General features: G+C 51.3%; 1 protein-coding gene and 1 pseudogene across 1 annotated transcript; one reads left to right on the top strand and one right to left on the bottom strand.

The window, feature by feature from the left end:
* LOC127474815 (zinc finger protein 208-like) overlaps positions 1-23,754 on the bottom strand; it is a 1,262,639-nt pseudogene that overhangs the window by 256,846 nt on the left and 982,039 nt on the right.
* Positions 2,055-7,104, top strand: LOC127474908 (zinc finger protein 239-like). Its single transcript, XM_051796231.1, has 3 exons — positions 2,055-2,336; positions 5,707-5,785; positions 5,974-7,104. Exons 1-3 carry the CDS (start codon positions 2,241-2,243, stop codon positions 6,642-6,644), a joined length of 846 nt encoding a protein of 281 aa, XP_051652191.1. The 5' UTR covers positions 2,055-2,240; the 3' UTR covers positions 6,645-7,104.

Genomic DNA, 23,754 nt, shown 5'->3' with positions numbered 1-23,754 from the left:
TCCTTTCTCTCCTGTAGTCAGCTGGTAACTGGGTGGAGTGCTGGCTTTTGGCTGACCTCTCCAGCTTCAGACTCCAATGGAGTTCAGGTAAATGGACTTCCAGTAAAGCTTTGAACAGAGTTCTGGGTGCATTCCATTGACACTTCTTTTTCTTTTCCCCTTCCGAATTGTGACCTATCAGGTTGTGACCTCCAGGAAGCCAGTTTGAGGGGCTCTGATGTGAAAGGAGCCATCTTTGAAGAGATGCTGACCCCCCTGCACATGTCCCAGAGCTTCAGATAGGGAAGAGAAGACGTCAAAGAGGAAGGAATCCAAACATTTGTTGTGACTTTCTTCACCTCCTCCCCTTCCTGAGTTAGAAGGAATGGCTATTAGACAACTTCCATTTGCAGTAGTGCCTAAGCAGACTCTTTTTGATCACTTTTGGGGAGGGAATTTTGTTTCAGAGGTGGAAAGAGAGAGTTTCTCCCTTTGTGAAGAGAGTGAGGAAGTGGGCTGGTTGTGAAACCAGAAAGTGGGGCTGGTGTGGGGGGGAGGGTTCAAGACTTTCATTGTTTAGCATTGCCTGACTTTGGAATGCATTTTAATTTCTAAAGCACAATATATGCAATTCTATTTGTTAAGTCTGTAGCTGCAATATGAATAGAAAATGTTATTGCTGTATAGTAGCAAAGAAAGTGGAGGTTTCCAGGTAGACAAGTGTATTTACAGTCAGTGTCTTCATTCCTGCAGGGTGTTAATGCCAGGGGTGGTCACACAGTGCCCACGGGATGTGTTCAGGTCTCTGCTGGGGTGGAAACAGTGGGGACCTGTCCTCAGAGGTCCTAAATTGCTGTGGAGTAGTTGGAGTGTAGGTTTAGAGCAGCTTTATCCCCTCAAATGTGCAGAGGAAGCTGCTGCCCCTGCAGGGACCTGCCCAGAGCCCGGATTGAGTTCCCCCTGGAAGATCCCTGGGCAGAAATGGGATGTCTCAGTCAATGCTCTCCAAAGGAGTGTGAAATTGCACTCTCAATGCCAGCTGGGAAGAAAAATTCCCCTGCTTCCACATGTCCTGAGCACTCCAGACTGGAGTTCCTGTAACTTTTTCCTTCTTTGTTGGGAATTCAATGGACAGAGTAAAACACAGAAGTGTCCCCAAAGCAGAGAGAAGCTCTGAGGCCACAGCACCTGCTCCCCCCTCTTCTCATCCCTGCAGTAGATGAAGAAATGGCCCTCAATGTTTCCCCTCAGTGTACTCTGCAAATCCTCCTTGAAAGCATGGGCATAATCCCATTTGCCAGCCAGATCCACTTTGTGTTGCTTAAAGTGGCTGTAAAAGCATCTTGCCTGGGGCCAAGTGCCCCTTCCACACTTGCTTTACCTGTGGAAAAAAGCAGGGAAAGCTGTTTTTTGTGTGGGCACCCTTCACATCTCAGTGTTTGTGATCTTGGGAATCCTCTTGGACCCGGAACAATGGCAGATTATCTGTTGTCATGGGATTTGTACCTGGAGATTGTTTTGGTCTGTGTTTAAGTCTTCCTTGAAAATACAACTGATAGAAAACAATGTAAAAAAAAAAAGGAAAAAAAAAAAAAAAAGACAAAAAGGCCATACGAAGAAAAAAAGGGAGGAAAAAGAGAAAGAGGAGAAAAAAGAGAAAAAAAGACAGAAAAAAACATGAAAAAAATGAGACAAATAATAGAAAAAGAAAGAAAAAAGAGAAAAAAAGAAAAAGAGAAAGAAAAAAGGGGGAAAAAGGAAGCAGAAAGAAAAACGGAAAGGAAAATAGAAAGAGAAAAGAGAAGGAAAAAAAAGACAGAAAAACAATAAAACCAAAAAAGTATTATCCTCACTCCACTCACGTGCAAATGGCCGCTATGATCCGCCGCAAGGACTACAACTCCCGTGCTGCCCAGCGCGGCGCGCAGGCGCGGCGGCGGGGTTGCGGAGGCGTGGCCGCGCGCTGATTGGCTGCGGCGGTCCTCCTTGAATGCGGTGCGCGCGCAGAGCGCCGTGCAGACTTCCGGGAATCGGTGATGGCGGCGGGTCCTGCCTTTGTCTGTGAGAGCTGGCGGGGGGTGCGGGAGAGCGGGGTCTGGGGATCCCCTCGGGGGCTGCGGGGAGCGCGGCTGGGGGGGGAAAGGCTGGAGGGCTCGGGAGGGTTCGGCGGGGGGAGGTTCGGAGGTTCCCGAGGGTCAGAGCGCAGGGCCTTGGAACCGTCTCGGGGGCCGCGGGGCCCGGGGGGCCTCCCAAGAACCCGGATGTTCGATTCGATTGCCGAGAAAATCCCTCGGAAAAAAAAATCAGAACCACCCAACGAAAAAAAGAACCCTGAAAAAAGGAAAAGTGAGAAAAAGGTGAAGGAAAAACTGCAAGGGTCAGGATGATTTTATTGCTTTGGTTCGGTTTTTCCTTGGTCTCCTCCTTCTCAGATTCTTTGCTCCCTTCCTTTACAGAAAGCTCTTCTGCTGTTCTGTGGTTTTGGGGTCCGTTAGGGGCTTTTAGGAGTCCCTAAGGAGGTTTTTGAGGGTCTCTGAGGGGGTTTGGTTTCCTGGGGGGACTTAGGGGGAGGTTGAAGGTCCCTGAAGAGGTTTGGGAATCCCTGAGGGAGTTTTGGAGTCTCTAAGGGAATTCAGAGGTCCTGGGGGGCTTGCAGGGGGTGTCTTTGAAGGAGTTTTCTGGGTTTCTAGAGGGATTTCAGAAGTCCCAGACGGTTTTGAGGGTCCCTGAGGGGGTTTTTGGGGTCCCTGAAAGGGCCTGGGGGGTCCCAAGTGGGTTTTGCAGGTTACTGAGAGGGTTTAGGGGGTCCTGGAGGGGGATGAGGTCTCTGAGGGGATTTGTACGGTCTTTAAGGAGGTTTTGATGGGTCCAGAGGTGGATTTCTGAGGGGATTTCAGGGGTTTTGAGAGGATTTTATGGGGTCTCTGTGTCGGCAAACCAACCCCAGGGAAAGGGGATCTCAATTCCCCCCCCGAACCCCAGAGACCCCCAAAACTCAGCAGACAGAGACCCCACAGGGAGGGGGGCCCGGGGGTCCCCTAAAGCCCAGCAGTGGGGTTCAGGGGATCTCACAGCCCTCAGGGGAGGGGTCCTGGGGGTGCCCCCCAAAATGCAGGGGGGACATGTAGCAGACCCGAGTAAGGGGATCCCAGTGCCCCCAGTATCGCCCAGTGACCTCCCAGTGACCCTCAGTATGGCCCAGTAACCCCCTCAGTGACCAGCCAGTGTGTCCCAGTGACCTCCCACTGCCCCCCAGGATGACCCAGTGATCCTCCAGTGAGCACCCAGTAACCCCCAGTATGACCCAGTAACCTCCCAGTGCCCCTCGCTGTGTCCTGGTAATCCCCCAGTAACTTCCCAGTCCCTCCCAGTGCACCCTGGTTCCCCCCAGTGTGTCCCAGTATCCCCCAGTAATCCCCCAGTGTCCCCCAAAGCCCCCCAACTGTCCCCAACATGTCCCCAGATGTCCTTGGCCTTTCTGTGAGGGGGGGAGGAGTGTTTTTGGTCAGAGGGTCCAGGGGGGGCTCCTGGAGTGAGATGGAGGGTTGGGGACATCAGGGATGGGGTTTGGGGACAGTGGAATTGGGGATGCCAAGGGGGGAACTGGGGACACCGAAAGGGTCTTGGGGACACGAGGGGGATCTCAGGACTCACCTGCTCTTGGTGCAGGCCCTCCTCTCCCCTTCTAGGCCCCATTAACCCCCTCAAATGTCCCCCAACTCCCCTTTTTTTCCTTTAATCTCCTTCCCCCCAGATACTTTTGACCCCCCAATGCCCCCAAGACCCTTTTAACTCCCCCAAATTCACACAAAGCCCCTCAAAACCCCCCAAATCCCCATCCAACCCCCTCCCCCCAGATCCCCCCAAATCTCCCCAAGTCCCCCCCTCAAATCCCTTCCAACCCCCCCAAAGAGGGATCACCCAGCACCCTGGGACAGGAACACAGTGGGCTGTACTGGGGGCACTGGGCTGTACTGGGGGCACTGGGGGGGGCTCAGGTGTCCCAGGACAAGGTGGCCCAGCTCCAGGAGAGATCTGGGGAGCAGTGAGGAAGTACTGGTCTGCACTGGTCTGTCCTGGTCTGTGCTGATCTGACCTGGTTTGTACCCCCAATCCCCAAAGCCCCTCCCCAGCTCCCCCAGGACCCTCCCATACCCCAAAGCCCCCCAGGCCCCCCCAGGCCCCTGACTTGGTCCTGCTGCCCCTTGAGCATCTGCAGCTGCTGCAGAACCAGGCATTTCATCAGCAAATGTGCAGGTGACCCCAAGCTGGGGGTGTGTTGATGTGCTGGAAGGCAGGAGGGCTCTGCAGAGGGACCTGGCCCAGCTGGATCCATGGGCTGATTGCAAGGGGATGAGGTTCCAGCAGGCCAAGGGCCGGGTCCTGCCCTTTGGCCACAAGAAGCCCCGTCAGCCCCCCGGGCTGGGGCCAGAGTGTCTGGAGAGCAGGCAGGCAGGAAGGGAGCTGGGAGTGGGGATGGACAGGAAGCTGAAGAGGAGGCAGAGTGTGGCCAGGTGGCCAAGAGGGCCAATGGATGGTGTCCTGTGTGAGGAAGAGTGTGTCAGCAGGAGCAGGGAAGTGACTGTTGGGCTGGAGTGAGCGCTGGTGAGGCCACCCCTGGAGTGCTGTGTCCACCTCTGGGCCCCTGAGTTGAGGAAGGCCCTGGAGGGGCTGGAGCAGGAGCAGAGAAGAGCAGCGAGGCTGGGGAAGGGAGTGGAGCACAAGTGGTGTGAGGAGAGGCTGAGGGAGCTGGGGGTGTTGAGGCTGGAGAAGAGGAGGCTCAGGGGAGACCTCCTGACTGTCTGCAAGTCCCTGCCAGGAGGTTGGAGCCAGGTGGGAGTGGGGCTCTTGTTCCAGGAACTTCCCAGGGCTGGGTCTTCAGCCGGGGGTGTTGGTACCAGGCACTGCTGGGGCCGAGCAGAGCACGAGGCCTCTTGCAGACCCCTGGAGCAGCCTCCCACTTGCCAACCGTGCCCTGGTGGGGTGATATTGTCCTCTCCCTACAGCACACTCCCCCCGACATCTTCAGGGGACCCTTTTGTGTCTATTCCTGGTTGCTGATTGATGCTGGGAACCTGAGGGAGCCTCTGCAATCCCATCCATGGGGCAGAGTCTCTTGTGCAGAGCTTGACTCAGTGCAGACTTTGCAGGGAAATCTGTGCTGGCAGCCCAAATATGTCACCACCTCCCCGCCCTCCCCCCAGAATATTTGGGACAAGTTCCCCCCTCCTGGGCACCCATGGGATGGGGGGTGATTGTTCTCCTGCTGTTGCTGTTGCTGCTCCGCCCCTGTCCCTGCCCTTCCTGCTGCTGTCGGGTGAGCGGAGCGGCCACGATGGGAAAGGGGCGACAGAAGGGAAAAGAGAGGGTGGGACCCCCAAAGGGAGCGTGAGGAGCGGTGGATCACCCCCAAAGGGAGCTGGGGGGAGCCGGGGTTTGCGGGGTGGGTGGGAAAGGGGTCTACAGGGAGGGAGAGGGGGCTAATCTTCATATTTTGGAGTATTTTTCATCTGAATTTCAGCTTTGTGTGGTTTGGGGGGATGAGGATCTTCTTACTATTTCTGAGGGATTTTTTTGCCTGTGTCTGGGTGGTTTGTGCTTTTCTGGGCTGAATCTTGGTGTTTTGGAGGTTTTTATGGACACAGGATGCCCGGTGAGTTCTAGAGATGGACTTGGGCAGGAGGAACCCCCAAGCCAACGAGCTCAGCCCTTGTTTTCCCCCATCAGGATTTGTCCTTCCCAAAGCTTGGGCGGATGGAGGAGGAGGCTGCGAGGAAGAGGAAGATGCCTTGGGCCCCCCAGGCAGGTGAGGAGGAAGTCAGTGTCCCTTTGGGCGGGTGTTGTGCTGGCTCTGTCAGCCCAGCATGGCCCCGGCTGCAGGACAACCCCGCTGGCGCCGCCGTCCTGCCGGGGCCGGAGTTGGGGGGATGTCCTTGGCCTTCCCTGTGGGCCGGAGGCAAATCCCCTGCCTGTCCTTCTTGCTTCCTGCCCCAGGCCCCGAGCTGAGGACGGAGAGCCCGGAGGACAAATCCCCCCGTGAGACCCTGGTGGGAGAGGCCGTTTTGAAGGGCTCCCCGGCGCAGGAAGGCAGCGGGGAGGAAAAGGGCCGGAGATCCCCCCGCAGGAGGGGCTCCAAAGCCATCCCAGGGTGCTCTGAGGAGGAAAGAGCCAGCCTGTGCCGGGAAGGCGGCCAGAGCTTGAGGGGGAGCTCTGACCTGGTGGTCCCTGAGCAGCCTCCCAGCAGGGAGAAGCCCTTCAGGTGCTTGGAATGTGGGAACAGTTTTGGAAAGAGCTCCCACCTCTTCACCCACCAGCACATCCACACTGGGGAACAGCCCTACCCGTGTAGGGAGTGTGGGAAGAGTTTCAGGGACAGCTCCACCCTCCGCATCCACCGGCGCATCCACACTGGAGAACGGCCCTACAAGTGCTTGGAATGTGGGAAGAGGTTTATGACCAGCTCCAGTCTCCTCCTGCACCAGCGGACACACACGGATGAGAGGCCCTTCCGCTGCACCGACTGCGGGAAGGGCTTTAACCGGAACTTCACCCTCGTCAGACACCGGCGCATCCACACCGGGGAGAGGCCCTACAAGTGTGGGGAGTGTGGGAAGAGCTTCACCCACAGCTCTCACTTGACCAGACACCAACAGACCCACCAGTAAGGGAAGCCTACCAGTGCCCTGACTGCGGGAAGAGCTTCAGCCACTGCTTCCACCCCAAATGAAACCCCTGATGCTGAGGCAACCCCTGGAATCCAGTGACTGTCACTCCATCCCTTTCCACCACAAAGGGCCAGTCCCCTTTCACAGGGGCAGGTTCTTCCAACAGAACTCTTCCTGGGGTTGTGTGGAGATTCCTGCCTTGGCTGGGGACCCCCCAGGGTCACTGCTGGAGGCTGAGAGCAGAGATCTCCCCACCAGCGTTGGTCTGGGGGAGTTCCATCCATCTCTAATTAAGAATTACTCATTTTGTGGCAGCTTGAGTAGATTTACTTCAACAATTGCTTTAGTGTAGAGCACTGTCCTATCTTATGCTGTATTCCTGGTAGTTTTAGTGTTTGTATTGTGCAGGAAATAATTCTGATGAAGATGTTTTGTGTGATCATTTGTAATTCTAAATAAATTCATTTCTATCAATAGATCTGATTTGCCATCATTAAAACCTGGGGGACCAAAGTGATTCAGTCACACCTCTGTAATTCCTCTAGACTAAAACTGTTGGCATGATCCAAGGCTGAGATTGGATCCAGCACCCCACAGTATGTTGGGAGCTCAGGGAGGCCACCTCCCTTTCCCAACCCCTTTGTGCCCAAAGACCCCCATGAGACCATTTGACCCACGAGACCACCTCCCCTTTTCCACCCTTTCCCTGTTCTTCCCATTTTTCCATTGTCCCCTTAATCCTCATTTTCCCCTCAAAACAGTTTTGGGCTCCCAACCCCCACTTTTTGCCCCCTCTCCTATGGGTGCTGAAGGAGAAAATGAGGCTGCACACACAGAGTTCCATTTCAGGACTTGTCCGCCCATCTTTCCAGCATCCCCCTTTCATTGGGGTTCCTTTGGAAACAGCTCCTGGGCTTTGTCTTTTAGTCCACTGGAATTCCCAGCATGGCCCCAAAGCAGTGCCCTGATCCCACACATTCCCCTCCCCTCACGTGCTGGCTGTGTTCAGCCACCAGAGAAAAACACAGGCTGCCATGCAGAGTGTTCCAAGTGGTTTCCCCTTTGGCAAACAGCACTCTCTGGATGGAAAACACCAGTCAGGGCCCAAACACAATTTTTTGATCCTAATTAACTGAATGCAGCTGTTGCTGCCTTAACTTGTTCCCACAGAAATTCTCAGGGTTCCTTTGCTTCCAGGAGGCCCCACATGTCCCAATGGCCCCTTGATTCCATGAGCTTCCACAGTTTCCAAAGCTTCCTTTACTTCCATGAGGCCCTGCAGTCCCAAAATGCCCTTTGGATTCTCAGATATTTCCCATTGTCCCAGGGTCCCTTGTGCTTCAGAAGGAGCTGCAGTGGGACAGTGGCCCCTTGGTTCCGTGAGCTCTGCAGTGTTCCAGGAATCCCTGGGTTCCAGGAGAGCCTGCAGTTCCACAAGGAGCACTTGAATGCAGGAGGTTCTGCCGGGTCACAGTGGCCCCTGGATTCTGGGAGGTTCAGAAATATCTCCGGGCTCCCTTGGTTCCAGGAGGACACAGATGTCCCCAGGAACCCTTGTTCCAGGAGGTTCGTGTCCCAGAATTCCTTTGATTTCATGAGGCCCTGGATTGTCCCAATGGCCTCCTGATTCCATCAGCCCCCTCAATGTCCCAATGGTCCTTGGTTCCATGAGGTTCCACCATGTCCTTGCTGGAACATGCTCTGGGATCTGGACAGGCTGCATCAAGAAGACCAAGTGTCAGGGCCTGCCCTTGGGTCCCAACAACCCCCTGGAACGCTCCAGGCTGGGGGCAGAGGGGCTGGAGAGCTGCTCAGCAGGAAGGGACTTGGGGGTGCTGCTTGACAGGGGCTGGATATGAGGCAGAGTGTGCCCAGGGGGGCAAGAAGGCCAAGGGCATGGTGACCTTGGTGGAGAAGAGTGTGGCCAGCAGGAGCAGAGAACTGATTGCCCCTCTGTGCTGGGCACTGGGGAGGCCCCACCTGGAGTGCTGTGTCCAGTTCTGGCCCCTCAGTGCCAAAAGGCCCTTGAGGGGCTGGAGCGTGTCCAGAGAAGGGAACGGAGCTGGGGAAGGCTCTGGAAAACATGTCTGCTGAGGGACGGCTGAGGGAACTGGGCTTGTTGAGTGTGGAGAAGGGGAGGCTCAGGGGGGACCTCATTGCTCTCTGCAATGACCTGAGAGGAAGTTTTAGTGGGGTGGGGGTTGGTCTCTTCTGCAAAGCCTTTAGTGAAAGGTTGTGAGGGAATGGCCTTAAATTGCTTTGGGCAAGGTTCATATTAGTTATGAAAAAATCATTCTTCCACTGAGAGACTTTTGAGGCATTGGAACAAGTAGCCCGGGGAAGTGGTGGACTCTCTGGAAGTGTTCAGGTGTGTGGTGGGTTGACCTTGGCTGGACACCAGTTGCCCTCCCAGCCGCTCTATCACTCCCCTTTCCAGCAGGACAGGAGAGAGAGTAAGGTGGAAAAAAAAAAAAACAACTCGTGGGTTGAGATAAGGCAGTTTATTTAAAGCAAAAGACAGCAGGGTTTGTTCTCTGCTTCCCATGAGCAGCCATGGTCGGCCACTCCCCAGGAGCAGGGCTTGGGTCCGCGGGACGGTTCCTCAGCAGGCAGCCATCAGACAATGAATGCCCCCCTCCTGCTCCGGGCCTCAGCTTTTAGAGCTGAGCTGACCTCCCATGGGCTGCAATGTCCCTTGGGTCAGTTGGGCTCAGCTGGCCTACTTGGGTCCCCTGCCAGGCTCTTGCCCTCAGCTAAGGAAGGAATGTCCCAGTGTTGGTGCTGTGCTCAGCAGTGGCCAAAACACTGGGGTGTTCTCAACCCCCTTCCAGCTGCCAATGCCAAGCCCAGCCCTGGGAGGGCTGCTGTGGGGAACTGAACTGCAGCTCAGCCAGATCCTGGGGCCTCATGTTCTCCTTGTCCCTGCTCAGCAGCCTGGCAGGTGCCACCCCATGGTCCTGCCCTTGGCATTGCACATCCCACATCCCAGTGCCCCAGGAAGAACCCTGAGGAATGAGGCAGGGACAGGATCTGACTTGCCAGGAGCTGGGGGTCAGGGCTTGGCCTGTTAGATTAAGGGAACAAGTCAAGGTTTGTTCAGCATCAGAGCCACCTTTCCCTTGCTTGTCCATCCTTGTCATCACTGTCTGCAGTTTTCTGCTCTAACTGGAACCTGGGGACATGTTCTCAATTGTGTCCCTCAGTGAGACACATTAGCACTGCAAGAAACTTCAGTGTTTCAATCTCACTTTGACTTCTTGAAAAGTTGTTTGAACTTCCTCTCAGGGACTGAGTCTCATGTAAACAACATCAAAACCCCTGAGGATCATTAAATTCTTCCAGGCTGTTGCTATGCTGCTGAGCTGGGCCAGGCTCCTGGTACACAGGGAGCTCCTGGCAACCAAGAAGAGCTTCAAAGAGACAGCTCTGCTGGTGAGCAGCTCCTCTGCACAGCCCAGCAGGGCTGAGGGCACTGCCTGCAGCACCCAGGGCACAGGAGAGAAGGCAGAGAGATGAGAGGCAGCCTGGGTTGGGAGGTGACTGAGCTCTCACTACGGGAGAAACCTTCACAGGATTTGAAGGAAGAATTCTCTGGCTGTAGGAAAGTTCAACTTGCCTTCCTGGAGGCATCTCCTAATGCTACCACATCCCACAGCTTCCAGGACCTTTCAGCAGGACTCTCCCAGTTGCTGCAGTGCAGGGGAAGTGGCCATATGGCAGAGCAGGGCAGGAGCTGCAGGCAGCAAGGGCAGAGAGGAGAAGGGAGCAGGAGGTTCAAGGGATCCTGGGGTGGGAGGACAGGGCAGAGCTGCTCAGGGCAGGAACCTTGCCAGCCCTTTGCCACGGTCAGGCTGTGGCTGCAGAGCAGTGCAGGTGAGTTCCTGCAAGTGCCTCTCCCAGCTGCCAAATGGCAGCAGTGGCAGGAGCTGTCAGGATGGCTCTGCTGGATTTGCTGGGGTGCAGCAGGAGAAGCTGCTGCAGAGCAGGACTTGCTGCTGCCCCCTCAGAGGCCCAGGGCCAGAAGGTTCCCTGTGCCAGGGCTGGCTGTGGGGTGGGAAGGTGGGGGTGCAGCCAGGGGTACCCAGGGCTGTGGGGCAGAGCAGGGTCCTGCCCCCAGGGCTCTGTGTGCTGGGGCAGGGACTCTGCTGCCTGCCAGGGTCAGCTCTCAGCCCGGCCAAGGAGCTGCCACGGGGCTGGGGGAGAAGGGCTGTGGGGAAGGAACAACTCCTGGGAGGGCAGAGCAGGGCAGAGTCCTTCTGATCTCCAAAGTGGGCTGCAGGGATGAGGGCTGGTCACAGCTCCAGATCAAAGCAGGACATTTCCCAGAAGGTGTTTGCAAGAGGCACAGACAGACAGGACGTACCTTAAAGAGGATGAACCAGTTCTTTCAGTGTTATACTCTGGGTTGTCTGGGTGCTGACTGCAACAGGGAAATGAATCTCTGAGCACAGGAGGAGACACTGAAACATGAACTCTGTTAGATTAGAGGGCATTGAACCTGAGAGTATCAGACATCAAAACTGTCTTATAGACAGCATCAGTGTCACTTTTTCAGCCCTGGGCCCAGGGAAGCAGCTGCTGGCAGGGACAGCTCCAGGCAGCAGAGCCCTGGGCAGGGAGTGGGGGGCAAGAGCCCCCAAAGCCCTGGGGGAGGGGGCATTCAGGCAACTCTGGGGGCCCTTCCCTGCAGCTCTGCTGGGCACTGTGTGCTGGGCCATAGAAATGAGGATTCCTGAAATGGAAAAGAAACTTCCAGGTGTGATGGTAAAAATGGAAAACACAGGTACAATTATTCTAAGGACAGACTAAGCTTCTGCTCTGCAGCACCAGCTCTTCTGAGTCATTTCAGTAGAGATGGAACTTTTGTATTCAAGGTCTGTTACATCTGACATTCCTTGTATGAGAGCTCTACCAAAAAAATTCCATGTCCCAGTACAGCAGAGCAAACCTGACTCCTTGGCAGTACATTTGGTGACATGTGACACATTGATTTCTTTTAGAAATGGAGTTGCTCTTTCACAGAGGTCTGTCTTAACCATTCGCTGTCCTTTCCTTTTTTGAACAGACCCTGTCCTAAGAAGCAGCAAATGCCCAACAGCAGCTCCCTCACCCAGTTCCTCCTCCTGGCATTCTCAGACAGGAGGGAGCTGCAGCTCCTGCACTTCTGGCTCTTCCTGGCCATCTCCCTGGCTGCCCTCCTGGCCAACGGCCTCATCCTCAGCGCCGTAGCCTGTGACCACCACCTGCACACCCCCATGGGCTTCTTCCTGCTCAACCTCTCCCTCACAGACCTGGGCTGCATCTGCACCACTGTCCCCAAAGCCATGCACAATTCCCTCTGGGACACCACAACCATCTCCTACAAGGGATGTGCTGCACAAGTCTTTTTACTTTTCTTTTTCATTTCAACAGAGTTTTCCCTCCTCACCATCATGTGCTACGACCGCTACGTTGCCATCTGCAAACCCCTGCACTACGGGACCCTCCTGGGCAGCAGAGCTTGTGCCCACATGGCAGCAGCTGCCTGGACCACTGGCTTTCTCAATGCTCTGCTGCACACAACCAATACATTTTCCCTGCCCCTGTGCCAGGGCAATGCCCTGGACCAGTTCTTCTGTGAAATCCCACACATCCTCAAGCTCTCCTGCTCACACTCTTACATCAGGGAACTCGGGCTTCTCTTGTTTTCCATCTCTTTAGTATTTGGTTGTTTCATTTTCATTGTTTTCTCCTATGTGCAGATCTTCAGGGCTGTGCTGAGGATCCCCTCTCAGCAGGGACAGCACAAAGCCTTTTCCACGTGCCTCCCTCACCTGGCTGTGCTCTCCCTGTTCATCAGCACTGGCCCTTTTGCCTACCTGAAGCCCCCCTCCATCTCCTCCCCATCCCTGGATCTGGTGGTGTCAGTTCTATACTCGGTGGTGCCTCCATCACTGAACCCCCTCATCTACAGCCTCAGGAACCAGGAGCTCAAGGATGCCCTGAGGAAAATGATGACTGGATGCTTTTCAGGAGCAATAAAGTGCCTGTTTTCTGGTGTGTAGCATTCAGAATGGGACTCCTTAATGACCCAACCTTCCTGCTCAGGTTTTTTGTGGAGGTCATCAGGTTCTTCTGGCAATAATTTTCTGTGCAATGTTATATTATTATGCATCTGCTTTCTAATTTAGTGTCTACACATTCAATTTGACCCGGACATGTATAAATGATGAATTGTGCTCTCTGACTATTTAAACAAAATAAAGGACCCTGCAGTGCCTTCTTTGTCCAAGACCCTTCTTCTCAGATGTTCCTAAAGGACAGCACACTGCAGGACAGGGTGTATTTGCAAACAGGATGGGGACAATAATCCCAGCCCAGCAGCACTGCCAGGGAGCAGCAGAGCTTGGTCTTTCCAGAGCTGCTCTCTTGCCACTTCCACACTGTCCTCCTGAGCCCCTTTCTCACTGTAAGGCCTGAGTGCTCTCTGAGCACAGTCCTGGGGGCTGGAAGTCCTTGGAGCACAGGCAGGGACAGGCCCTGGGAACTTGTGAAGCAGAGCTGGGCTCCCTTCCAGCACATCCAGGATGCTGTGGGAACTTCTGAGGCCACTGCATGGACTGGGTCACTTCTCCTGTGACCTTGCTCCAGGGCTGGAACTCTCCTGCAGTGTCCCCATGACACTCCTGCTCTCTGCTTTCCAGGTTTCATTTTTAGATCCAGTCTTCCCCTCCTGTTCCCAGGGACATCCTGTGAGTGCTTCAGAGCTGCCATCCTGGGGCAGCTCCTGCCCAGCGTGGGCAGGCACAAGGTCTCTCCACCTGCTCCTCTCCCCTCCCCAGTGCCACTGTTTTCTGCAGCCTCCTCATCCTTGCCCAGCACAGCCCTCCTGGCACAGTTGGACACAGCCCTTGTTCTACCCCCTCCTCAGGCACCTGCCCAACCCCCTCAGCTCCAGCCTGATGGCCAGAAACCTTCAGGGCAGGGAGGCACCAGGGAAAATGCTGAGGGAACCTTTCAGCTGCACTCAAATCCAATTGGAGGGGTTGGTCTGGAGGAAGAAATCCCTTCTCATTGTCCAGAACTACCAGGACAGCTTGTGTTGTGTCCTGGGCACTCCTCTCAAAATGTGGGATATAGAAAAGGTTTTGATATCAGTGATACTGAGAAGGCTGGGCAGTGTCACTGGGAGACCTCTCCCAAACCCTTGGAAAGGCCAGAGCCATCCCAGAGCTTCCTGGGGCCTTGGCAAAGGCAGACATGGAACCAGTCTGCAAGCAGGGCAGCAAGGAGGGTTGGCAGAGTTCCAGACTGCTCAGGCTCAGCAGGGAAGGGGATAGGGCAAGTCCTCCTGCAGCCATTCCAAGGCATGGGAAGGACAAGGCAGGGATTGCAGAACCCCTGTGGGAGGGAATAGAAGGGGATGTTGTGTGCCCAGACTTTATCAAGGCCCTTGACATGGTGTCCTGTGCTCTCCTTATGGCCAGACTGGTGAGAGCTGGACTGAAGCAGTGGAAGATGTGGTGGGTGGGAAGTTGGCTGAATGAAGAGGGTCAAATAAAATCCATGATACAAAGTCCTCTTGGCAGCAACTTCCTGATGAAATCCTTCAGTGACCAGCCCTTGAACACCACTAGAGAACATCTTTATTATCTCTCTGTACATTGGGACAAAATGTATTTTCATGTCTTTCGTGGATGATTCCAAATTTCAGGGAGCCCTTGAGCAACCTGTCCTGGTTTAAAGACACATATTGGGGTGGGAACTCCAATAAAATGAATTCATTCTTCTTTTATTCCCCACCAGTACAGGGAGACAAAGTACAAGGAAGTATAAATGAAAAAATAAGAGTTTACTGACAAGAAATATAGCAGCAAAACAAGCAATACCAACAAAACAGTTCAAAGCAACAGCAGAGAGAAAAATTGTCTCCTCTCTCTGCTCCTGCCCCAACTCTTTTTTGTAAACAGATAAAACCAGGGATCAACACATGCTTCCCTTCCCCCTTTTCTCCCTAAATCAACAAAGAACAAAAATTAAACCAGTGGAAAGAGGGGTAAAGCAAAATGTGGGAAACTCTCTGGTCTGAGATCAGTTGTGCTGCCCAAGGACACGCTGACTCCAGAGGTGTCCAAGCGGGGCAGAGCCGGCGACTCCGGTCCGTGCGGCGGCGGGGGGGAGGCAGCGGCTCTGCTTGATTCCATGGAGTTCTGGGCAGGCACAGTGGTCCCTTGGTTCTGAGATGTTTCAGAGTTCCTTCTGTTCCAAAGAGCTCCCACATGTCACAATGGTCCCTTGGTTCCATGAGATTCCACAGTGTCCCTGCATTCCTTTGGTTCCATGAGGCCCTGCAGTGTCACGGTGCCACTTGATTCCATGAGTTTACAAAGAATCAGAATGGCCCCTTGATTTAAGGCCAACTGCACATGGGGCTGCCTTGGGAGGAGTGTGGGCACCCAGACAAGGGAGTTGTCACCTCCCTGGACTCAGCCCTGGGGTCACCACATCTGGACTGGTCTGTCTGTCTGTGAGGTTCCCCATCCTGGAGGAATGAGGAAGAACTGGGGAGAGTCTAGAGGAGATCTGACAGGATGGAGCTTTTCTCTGTATTGGAAATAGAATGAAATCTCCACAAAGAGTAGCACTGAAGGTTCAGACTGAAGGTGAGGAAAAAGAAATGTAACTCAACAGAGACCCTTGTGCTGCAAGAGGTCACCCAGAGGGAGTCAGGATCAGCCCATGGCTTTGTGTTCCAGGGAACAGCCAGAGCTGGTGCAGAGACATCAGGGAGGGTCTAGAAATGCTGCTGGGAGGGGGTGGGAAAGCAGGAGGGGTGTGTGCAGCCTGCAAGGCCAGAGCAGCAGCAGGGCCAGGGCAGGACAGCCTGCAGGAGAGATGGCCAAGGGCTCTGGCAGGGCTGCAAGGCCCAAAGGCACCCAGGCCTTTGTCCCCTTGCCTCTGGCAGCTGCCTCTGCCACTCAGGCCACCACAAGCAACTTGCCTGGCAGGTTCTGCACTTGGGTTCTGCCTCGCCCCTCCCTCAGGAGCCTGGCAGGGGTTGCCCAGTTTTGGGCCTTTTTTGTTCCTCCCCCTCCCATCCCAGTGCCCCCCAAACAGCCCTGAGCCAGCCGGGAGGGACAGGATCTGCTGGGCCAGGGCCTGGGGCTCAGGCCTTGGCCTTTGTGCTCCACAAAACCAAGGCAGGCTTTGCTCAGCATTGCAGGGGCCTGCCCAGAGCCTTTGTCTGCCTGCACTCCTGGCCTCCAAGGAGCTGCTCCAAGGAGTCCCTGGGGAGGCTTTGGCAGTGCCTGCCCTCAGTGGGGCCCAGCAATGCTTCAAGGCACTTGCACTTTGGCTTCTGACTTCTTCAGCAGCTGCTTCAATCTTCTCTCAGTACCTCAGGATCATGGGCTGGGCTGCAAACACACTGTGGGGCTCATTAAAATGCAGAAATCCCTCAGGATCTCTTTGTCTTCCTTTAATTGTCTTCAAGGCAATTTCAAAACAAGTCTTCAAAGTTTGTACTTTTTTTGTTTTAATTCAAGGATGGATATTTTTTAGTTCAGAGAAGAGGTGATAGAGGTGTTCTCCAAGTGATCTTGATGCTGAGTGTCTCCTCAGGAGATCCACACTGACCCTGGATGATCATCCTTGCCCCTCACCCCCCAGCCTCACCAGTTCTGACATGGCCCATCTTGGACTGACAGCTGATGCAACTCCAAACACACTGTGGGATCCATTAAAACACTGAAAAACAAATTATTTTTCTTTCTTTAATTGTCTTCAAGACGTCAACAACAAATTGGAGTTGTCTTGTACTTTAGCTAAGGAGGAAGATTTTAAAGTGGAAGTAATGAAAAATATATATATTTTTATGAAAGGGAATGATTTACACATAGCTTTGTGATGCAAGAAGGTCAGGGTGAAAAGGATTTAGACACAAAGATAAGGGGGCAAAAGAGTTTTGAAGCACTTAATCATTGACCAAGTGAGCAGTTTTCAAGTGATTCAATAGCATTTGCCACAATTTTAACAGTGACTGAATTATAGATTCACAACAACAACATTCACACCACAGTCAATTCACACCCACACCCAGGCAGAGATGTGTGCACACATCAAGAGCTGGGCGTGGAAAGGTCCCTCTCCCAAATTCTCCTGTTGTCAGGGAAACACTTCCCCAAATCCCTTTGTGTTTCCCAGCAGACAAGGGTCACAGTTGGAGGAGTGTTTGTGGAGGGGGATCAGAATTGTCCTGGGCATCAGGGAGGGTCTTTGGAGTGTTGCAAACTGGAGGGTTCCCGAGCTGGGAGAGGCTGCCAGAGGTGTCCCCCTGAGAGGGAGGTGCTGGGGAGCTGCCAGGGCCTCCCTCAGCCCCGCTGGTTGTGGGCTCCCAAGGGGACTGGCTTCAGTGATCTGCTGAATTTCCATCCTGGTGTCAGGAATGACTGGAGTTTCCAAAATATTTGGGAATTGTATCCAAACTGTTCCATTTGGGCTACAATTCAGGCAGGGAATATTCCAAGGCTTTCAGGGAATGACTGATTATCCTGTGTTCCCCAGCTGTTCCACTCCGGATTGTTCCCACCTTTATGATCCAGGAGCACCTGGTCCAGTCCAGGGACACTTCACCACACCCCTGGTCCAGTCCAGGGGCTCTTCATTGCTCAGCTGGTTTGGTCAGGGTTTGTCAGGAGCTCCTGAGATCATCAACCAGACCTGAGGACAATGGGGGGAGGATGCACCACCACAGAGGCTTCTAACAAAGATGGGGACAAACTTTTTGTAGGGACATCCCTGATCAGTCTCCAAGGTGTTTGCAGATGAAACCATTGTGCTCATAGTCTAAGATAGTCACAGTCATATGTTTTACCAAGGCCTGTATTGGCAGAATATGGGGCAATGGATTTAAACTGGAATAGGGGAGCTTTCTATTGGATAATAGGAGGAAATATTTGCCAATGGGTCTGACAAGAACTGCAACAGGTTCCCAGAGAAGAGGATGTCCCATCCCATCCCTTGGATTTGTCCAAGGTCAGGAACTTTGAGCAGCCTAAATTAGTGAAGATGTCACTGTCTATGTGCAGGAGTTTGGACCACATGAGCTTTTATATCCCTTCCAAGCCAAACCATTCTGTGATTCTTTGAGTCTAATATCCCAAACTCCTACTCCAAAGAATTTCCATGTTGAGGGCATGAATTACCATGTTTTTGAAGAAGCCATTCTAAGCCCAAAAGGTAACAAATTAATTCAAAGGAAGTTCCAAGGTTTCAAAGGAAGTTCCAAGGTATCTGTATGAAACTTTAATCAAGTGGGTCAATGGCAGAACCTCTCAGGGTGACCTTGCAGCTGAGGATGGGGGATTTGGCCTCGGGGTCTAAAACTAATGATGGGCATTCAGAAAGGGGATTTGGGGACTGGGCAAGACTTGTCATGGGGTGTCTAGGAAAGAACCAAAGCAAGGGTAGGATCACAATGGTTACTGGAGGAACAAGCATGAGAAAACAGAGAGAAAAGAGAATGGAAAAGCTGGTCCTGTTAAACAGGAGGCTGGTCAAGACACGTCCCTGGCTGTACCTTGCAAGTGATCCCCACAGATCTTCTTAAGAACTCCATTGCCAAGAAGTTTCTGTGGGGAGGGACCTCTCTGCTCCTGGCACAGGTTGTGGCCCAAGTTCCAGTCACTGCAGCTGGAGCCACAACTAGTCAGATCTTGTGTTCTTTGGGGGGCCAGACTCTGCCCAGACTGGGGTGTGTGTGTTGGAAGCACAAAAGAGTGAAGCAAATGCAAAGCTAAACACCCAATGTAGGCTGACTTTGTCCCTAAGTGGGGGCTGAGAATTGGACACAACATGTGCAGGGACAGATGGAGGGGTTTGTCCCCCTGGCCCTGCCCAGAAGGGACACCTTTCAGGAAGGGTTGTGGCCTTGGCTGTGCTGAGGGTTGCCCCGGGCAATGCAGCTTGGGATTGCAGTGGCACTGTCAGGGCTCTGCAGAGCTACATCACAGCTCCCTGTGACATCACACCTCCACTGTGTTATCACATCTGCCCTATGGTGTCACATCCATCATATGACATCACACCTCTCCCATGATATCATATCATCCCTGTGTCGTCCTGTCCTCCTGTGACATCACATCATCCCTGTGGCATCACATCTCCCCTGTGACATCACACCTCCCTGTGGGAAATGACTGGATGGTAGACCTTGAATTTGAGCAGTTGCAGCTCTGAAGTTGCAGAGGAATGTAAACAACTCTAAGGAAATATTTACTGCAATGCTGGACAGAACAAACGTAATGCAGCCGAGACCAAAGGTCACCAATCCAAATGTGTGTAGTATCACCAATGAAAGTATGTACAGTGCCTTCTGTGTTACCAATGAAAGTATGTACAGTGTTTTATGTTTGAGACTTTTAACCAATTATGTTGTAGCACGATAGTATACAAAGAGTATAAAAGAAACCTTTGAGAGCAATAAAGTAGCCATGTGTCTTTCCCTGCCATCTGAGTGCATTCTTGGCTGTCGTCAATTGGTGAACCCTGATATGATTTATTGCACAGAAGATTTACTGCAAGGAGAATTCCTTGGAAAGACTGCAGACTTTAGAGTGGTGATAGAGAAGATTTATTGCAGAAGATTTGCAGCAGACCTTAGAGCGGTAGCGAAGGGATTTATCACCGTGGAACTGAGAGCGGTGACTGTGGACCTCAGAGTAGTGAGGATGGAACCCAAATGTAGCATTTGTTGGCAGACCTCAGAGCCGAAAAATAAGTCAAGACTTACAGACTCCTGGAAAGAAGGTGAGCCATTGGGGAATAAATAATGGAAGCACAAATATCCATGGAGGAGGAATCTGTTGGTACAGTGCTAACAGAGATACTAGAGAAGCACGGTGTGAAATATCAGAAATGTGTGCTCTGCACCTTATATAGTTGGTGCAAAAGAAATGGGGTAGATGCTCAGTCAGCATTTGGTACAGACATTTGGGACTCTGCAGGAAGAGTGCTTTTTAATGCAGCCACTGAGTCTCTTAAGCAGGCTGCCAGCATCCTGAAACTGTGGTGAACTGTCTTTAAAACTTCAAAAGATCATGCTTCTAAAAAATCACCACCCTTCAAGCCAGAAAATAAAAGAAAAACCTAGCAAATCACCCTCGGAGACAGTAAAAACAGAAAGGCCACCCCTCCTCGCCGCTGATAGGAGACTTTTCGGCCGTGCAGTCGCCCTGCTGGAAGGGGTAGCACATCGCTGCCCAGCGGGCACTGCACCGATCGAACAGTGCGAGTTCCAATCGTGGCCGCTGCCCCCCCGCGCGGAGTTGAGGTGCAGACGAACACCAGAGAGCCACTACGGCTGCTGGAGAATCCTAAGGGCGTGGCGGAGCAGAGCTGGCAGCGCCGGACGGGTAGGGCCGGAGTGCCCGGGAGCCGGCGAGAGGACAGCCCGGCAGCAGCAATGCAAGAAAAACCAGGAACGGAGTAGCCCCAGAGGGAAACAAGAACAGAGCAACCCCGAAAAAGTGCCACTTGTCGTTGGCAGGAGAGGCAGGATAGAGAACTGCCCGCCCGTATCTCTGTTAACTCTCGTGTTAATTGCGTTGTGTGTCCAATGTCGCCGTGAGCTCACGGTGTTGCTAACGGTACCGTGCTAGCGTGTGTGTGTGTGGAGAAGCGACCGTAAGTTTGTAAGTCACTGTTAAACCCCAGAGATGAGAGTCCGGGAGACTCTCCTCCCGTTAGAGCGTCTCAGGTGAACACAAGAGCATAGAAATTCACTTTAGGGTTATTCAAAGTGCTGCCCGAGCCCGGCGTGCCGGGGGAAGGCAGCGCCGGCAGCCACGGCAGGAGGCGGCGGAGCGGCGGAGGGGCCGGGAAATGAGGCTTTGTACAAAAGTTTTAGTGAAACACCTTCTTGATTGTATTGTACCCCTATAAAAACCTTCTGCCAAAATGTTGTATTCAGAAAAAAAAAAAAAAGGCAGGGTTTTGACAAAAAGGATAAAAAGCCCTCTTGCAAAACTTTGCCTTAGCAGAGAAAGAGATAAGGTGTTAGTAGCTCACACAATAGAGATAGTTTGTTGCCTAGGAACCGAGTGAGAGGCTTAAACCTCCTCTGGCCGAACTCAAAAAAGTTTAAATTACCAGTTTCTCGGGGCTGGGGAGGGGTGTGGTAGAACCCTCCTGCTTTCTAAAAACTACAACTTTGCAAATAAGATAAATGGAAAGCCAGCAGGCTGAGGATTTCCTTAACTCTTAGATAAAACACCTTTCTATCTCCCTGTTATAAACTGAGAAGTGACCTTGACAGTGGAGTGACCCTGTCAGGTTCTGTGTGTACTTTGCTCAGGGTTTCTCTAGACCCTCAGTCTGCAGGAGTAGGGGAACTGTCTTCTTGAAGCACCCCCACAGCTGGTGCTGTGAATACAAGTGGTTAAAGCCAAAGGCCTTACCCTGGGTTGGCATTATGCTGATCACATCTTTAGAATTGTGTTTAAAAAGTTTACTCAGCTGATTTTTACATGATCTTACAACTAGTTATTTGCTCTCCTTTGTGCTGCTTATGTTGTGAATTTTGTTCTCTTACCAGAATTTCATAGACAAAACCACCTAAAAATACAAGCAGATAATATGGATCACACCTAAAGAACCAGCTGCAAGCTGGAATCTGGCCTTCTCCATCCTTGATTATAATTTTGGAAAAAGAGAGAAAACAAAACTAAATCTTTAATTTGATCCCAAGTGCAAAAAATGTATAGTCTGTATTGAAAAGACCTGAGATGCACCCGATGTTGTAATTAATATGACTAACAATAGCTTTATTATGCCTTCAAGTGACCCTTATTCGTTTAGTTATATCACAAATCAAAAAGTATTCACTCTCAATCTATCATTAGTAATTCTCATGAATAAGAGGAGCCAATCTGTGGCTCTGGTGAGCCAAGCCCGAGACTGAGAAGATGATGCAGAACACAGTAAATGAGAGAAACTGTTCTAATTGCTTTTGTCATCTTTGTATTGATCAGAGCAATAACTACAGCCATGCATTAGCCATTCAATGCAGGCCATGCATCTTGAAGAACAAAATGCATTGTTTTTTCTTTCTTATATAGCAGGCCTCTTGCCCTAATAGATCCCTGAATCTACTATTCCAGAGTTAAGAAAGTCTCTGTCACCAACAATGTGTTTTGACTTATTCTTTTTGTATGTGGTGTTGTATTGCTGGTGGGTGAGGATCAGAGTTAGAGTCAAAACTTGCATTTTTCTCCAGTATAGAGGGTTATAACATAATTGAATTTGTATTATGAATTTAGCTAAAATTTGAAAAACAAACTCAAAATTCTGTATCATATCCAGACTGGAAAGGCTTTGAAAGGGTGGATTGCTTGTATAGTTTGAATAGTGCTGTCAGGTTACCAGACAATACCATAGTTATTGATATTATGTTTTATTGTCTTTCATGAAGATGGGTGTTGTTTATATATGTTTTGTCCCAGTGGTTTTATAGCAAGTGGCAAGGAATGTTTTGAATCTCTCTCTCTCCTCTCTAACTACTGCAACATATGAAGGAAACCTCTTAGTTTACGAGTCCACACAAGATTATAAATAACAGTGCATGGGGTGCTGGGCCTCACAGAAGAAGGGCCCTGTGCTGAAAAGCAAAGAAAGTGGCCAGTCCCCCCAGAGGCCCCAGCTCACATCATGCCTGCAATCTTTTAATAGACTGCTAACTTCATAGCATGATGGTTGGTTTAAGTTGTTTGAATGTTTTGTCTGACTTGTGCATTGCTTTACTGAATGCCTTAGTTGAGTGAATTTTGATCATGCCCTGGATATATTTCTTTATGCTCTTAATGCTCTTGGGTTCTTCACAGCACACAAGCCTTGACCATTTAACACAAGCAGTGACAGTGCCTGGTGCCTGATTGTATTGCACTACCTGCTTTGTCCTACATGATTCTCTACAGCCTTTTATTAGTAACTGACAGCCAGTCACTTCGTGCTATAGAACCTAAATTCCTCTCATACAGCCAAGTTACAAAAATTCTGAAATTTGAAATTCTTTTGCGAAAATTGTTTAATAGTCCAGGCTCTACTTTGCAGAAATTCTATAGGTTCATTCTGTGCTCCGGATCTGTGAGATTGAGCACTCCTATTCATCTGTTCCAACTTGGAGACTAAGTCTACGTTCAACAGTAGGATGCTGACCCCCTGTGTGCTGACTGCAAAGAGATTATGATTACTTACAGCCACAGCATAGCATGCAAGTGCCCCTGGCTGACCCAATGATGCAGGAACAGCTGGAACCTATTCCGATCTCTTCACTGAAGATGGATATGATTACAAAGAGATTATTGTCTACACTTTTACTATTAGTCCTTTGTTGTGGATATTTTATGTTGTTTTCTTTGTTTTTCATCAATATGCTGCTTAAGTTGTTCAACAATGGCATGGTCCAACCACAGACCATGCAGTGGGAATGTATTTGTGCTTAATTGGATAATGCAAGCGCTGATAGATGGGAACTTCGTCCCTGACACAATCATCTTGTATAACTTGAGATTAATTGGTATTTTGAATCTAGTTGACAACCCTCCAAAAACATTTGACAGAAACAGTGAAAAAGAAGATGATGTTAAGACAGACCCCCGAGATACAGCACACCATAGGCAACTTATATAAAAACCTGTAGGACACTAAGCTCACAGTCAACAAAGCAAGGCTTTTTATTCATGTAACAACTAACCTAACAGTTTAATTTCAGTACAAAAAAAAAAAAAAAAGAGGAAGGGGAGGGAGTGAGGAAACACAGGTTCATGAGATGGTCCTACTAACTGTTTTTTTGAAGTTGTTTATCTAAACAGCCAAAATTGTTTTAAGATGCGTACATGAAAGTGGTGGAGAAGTAGAGCTTTTGAAATTTTTGTAGTGACTACTGACAAGTTCTCTTTGAAGTCCAAAAGCCCATTTGCATAGAAAAGTGTGTGTTTTGCTTTTATATAGGAGTATATATTTATCTTTAAATTATAAGAATGTTTGTATGTATTTGGGTTTTGAATTGAACGTAGCAGAAATCTGTTTATGTTTTCCAAGTTATACTTTCATATAAACAAGAAATACATAATTA

This window comes from Manacus candei, unplaced genomic scaffold, assembly GCF_025592945.1.
Source record: "Manacus candei isolate 608988 ecotype Guabito, Panama unplaced genomic scaffold, ASM2559294v1 h1tg000045l, whole genome shotgun sequence".
Classification (NCBI taxonomy): Eukaryota; Metazoa; Chordata; class Aves; order Passeriformes; family Pipridae; genus Manacus; species Manacus candei.
Note: the sequence above shows the minus strand (reverse complement) of the source record. Positions and strands in the feature narration are given on the sequence as shown.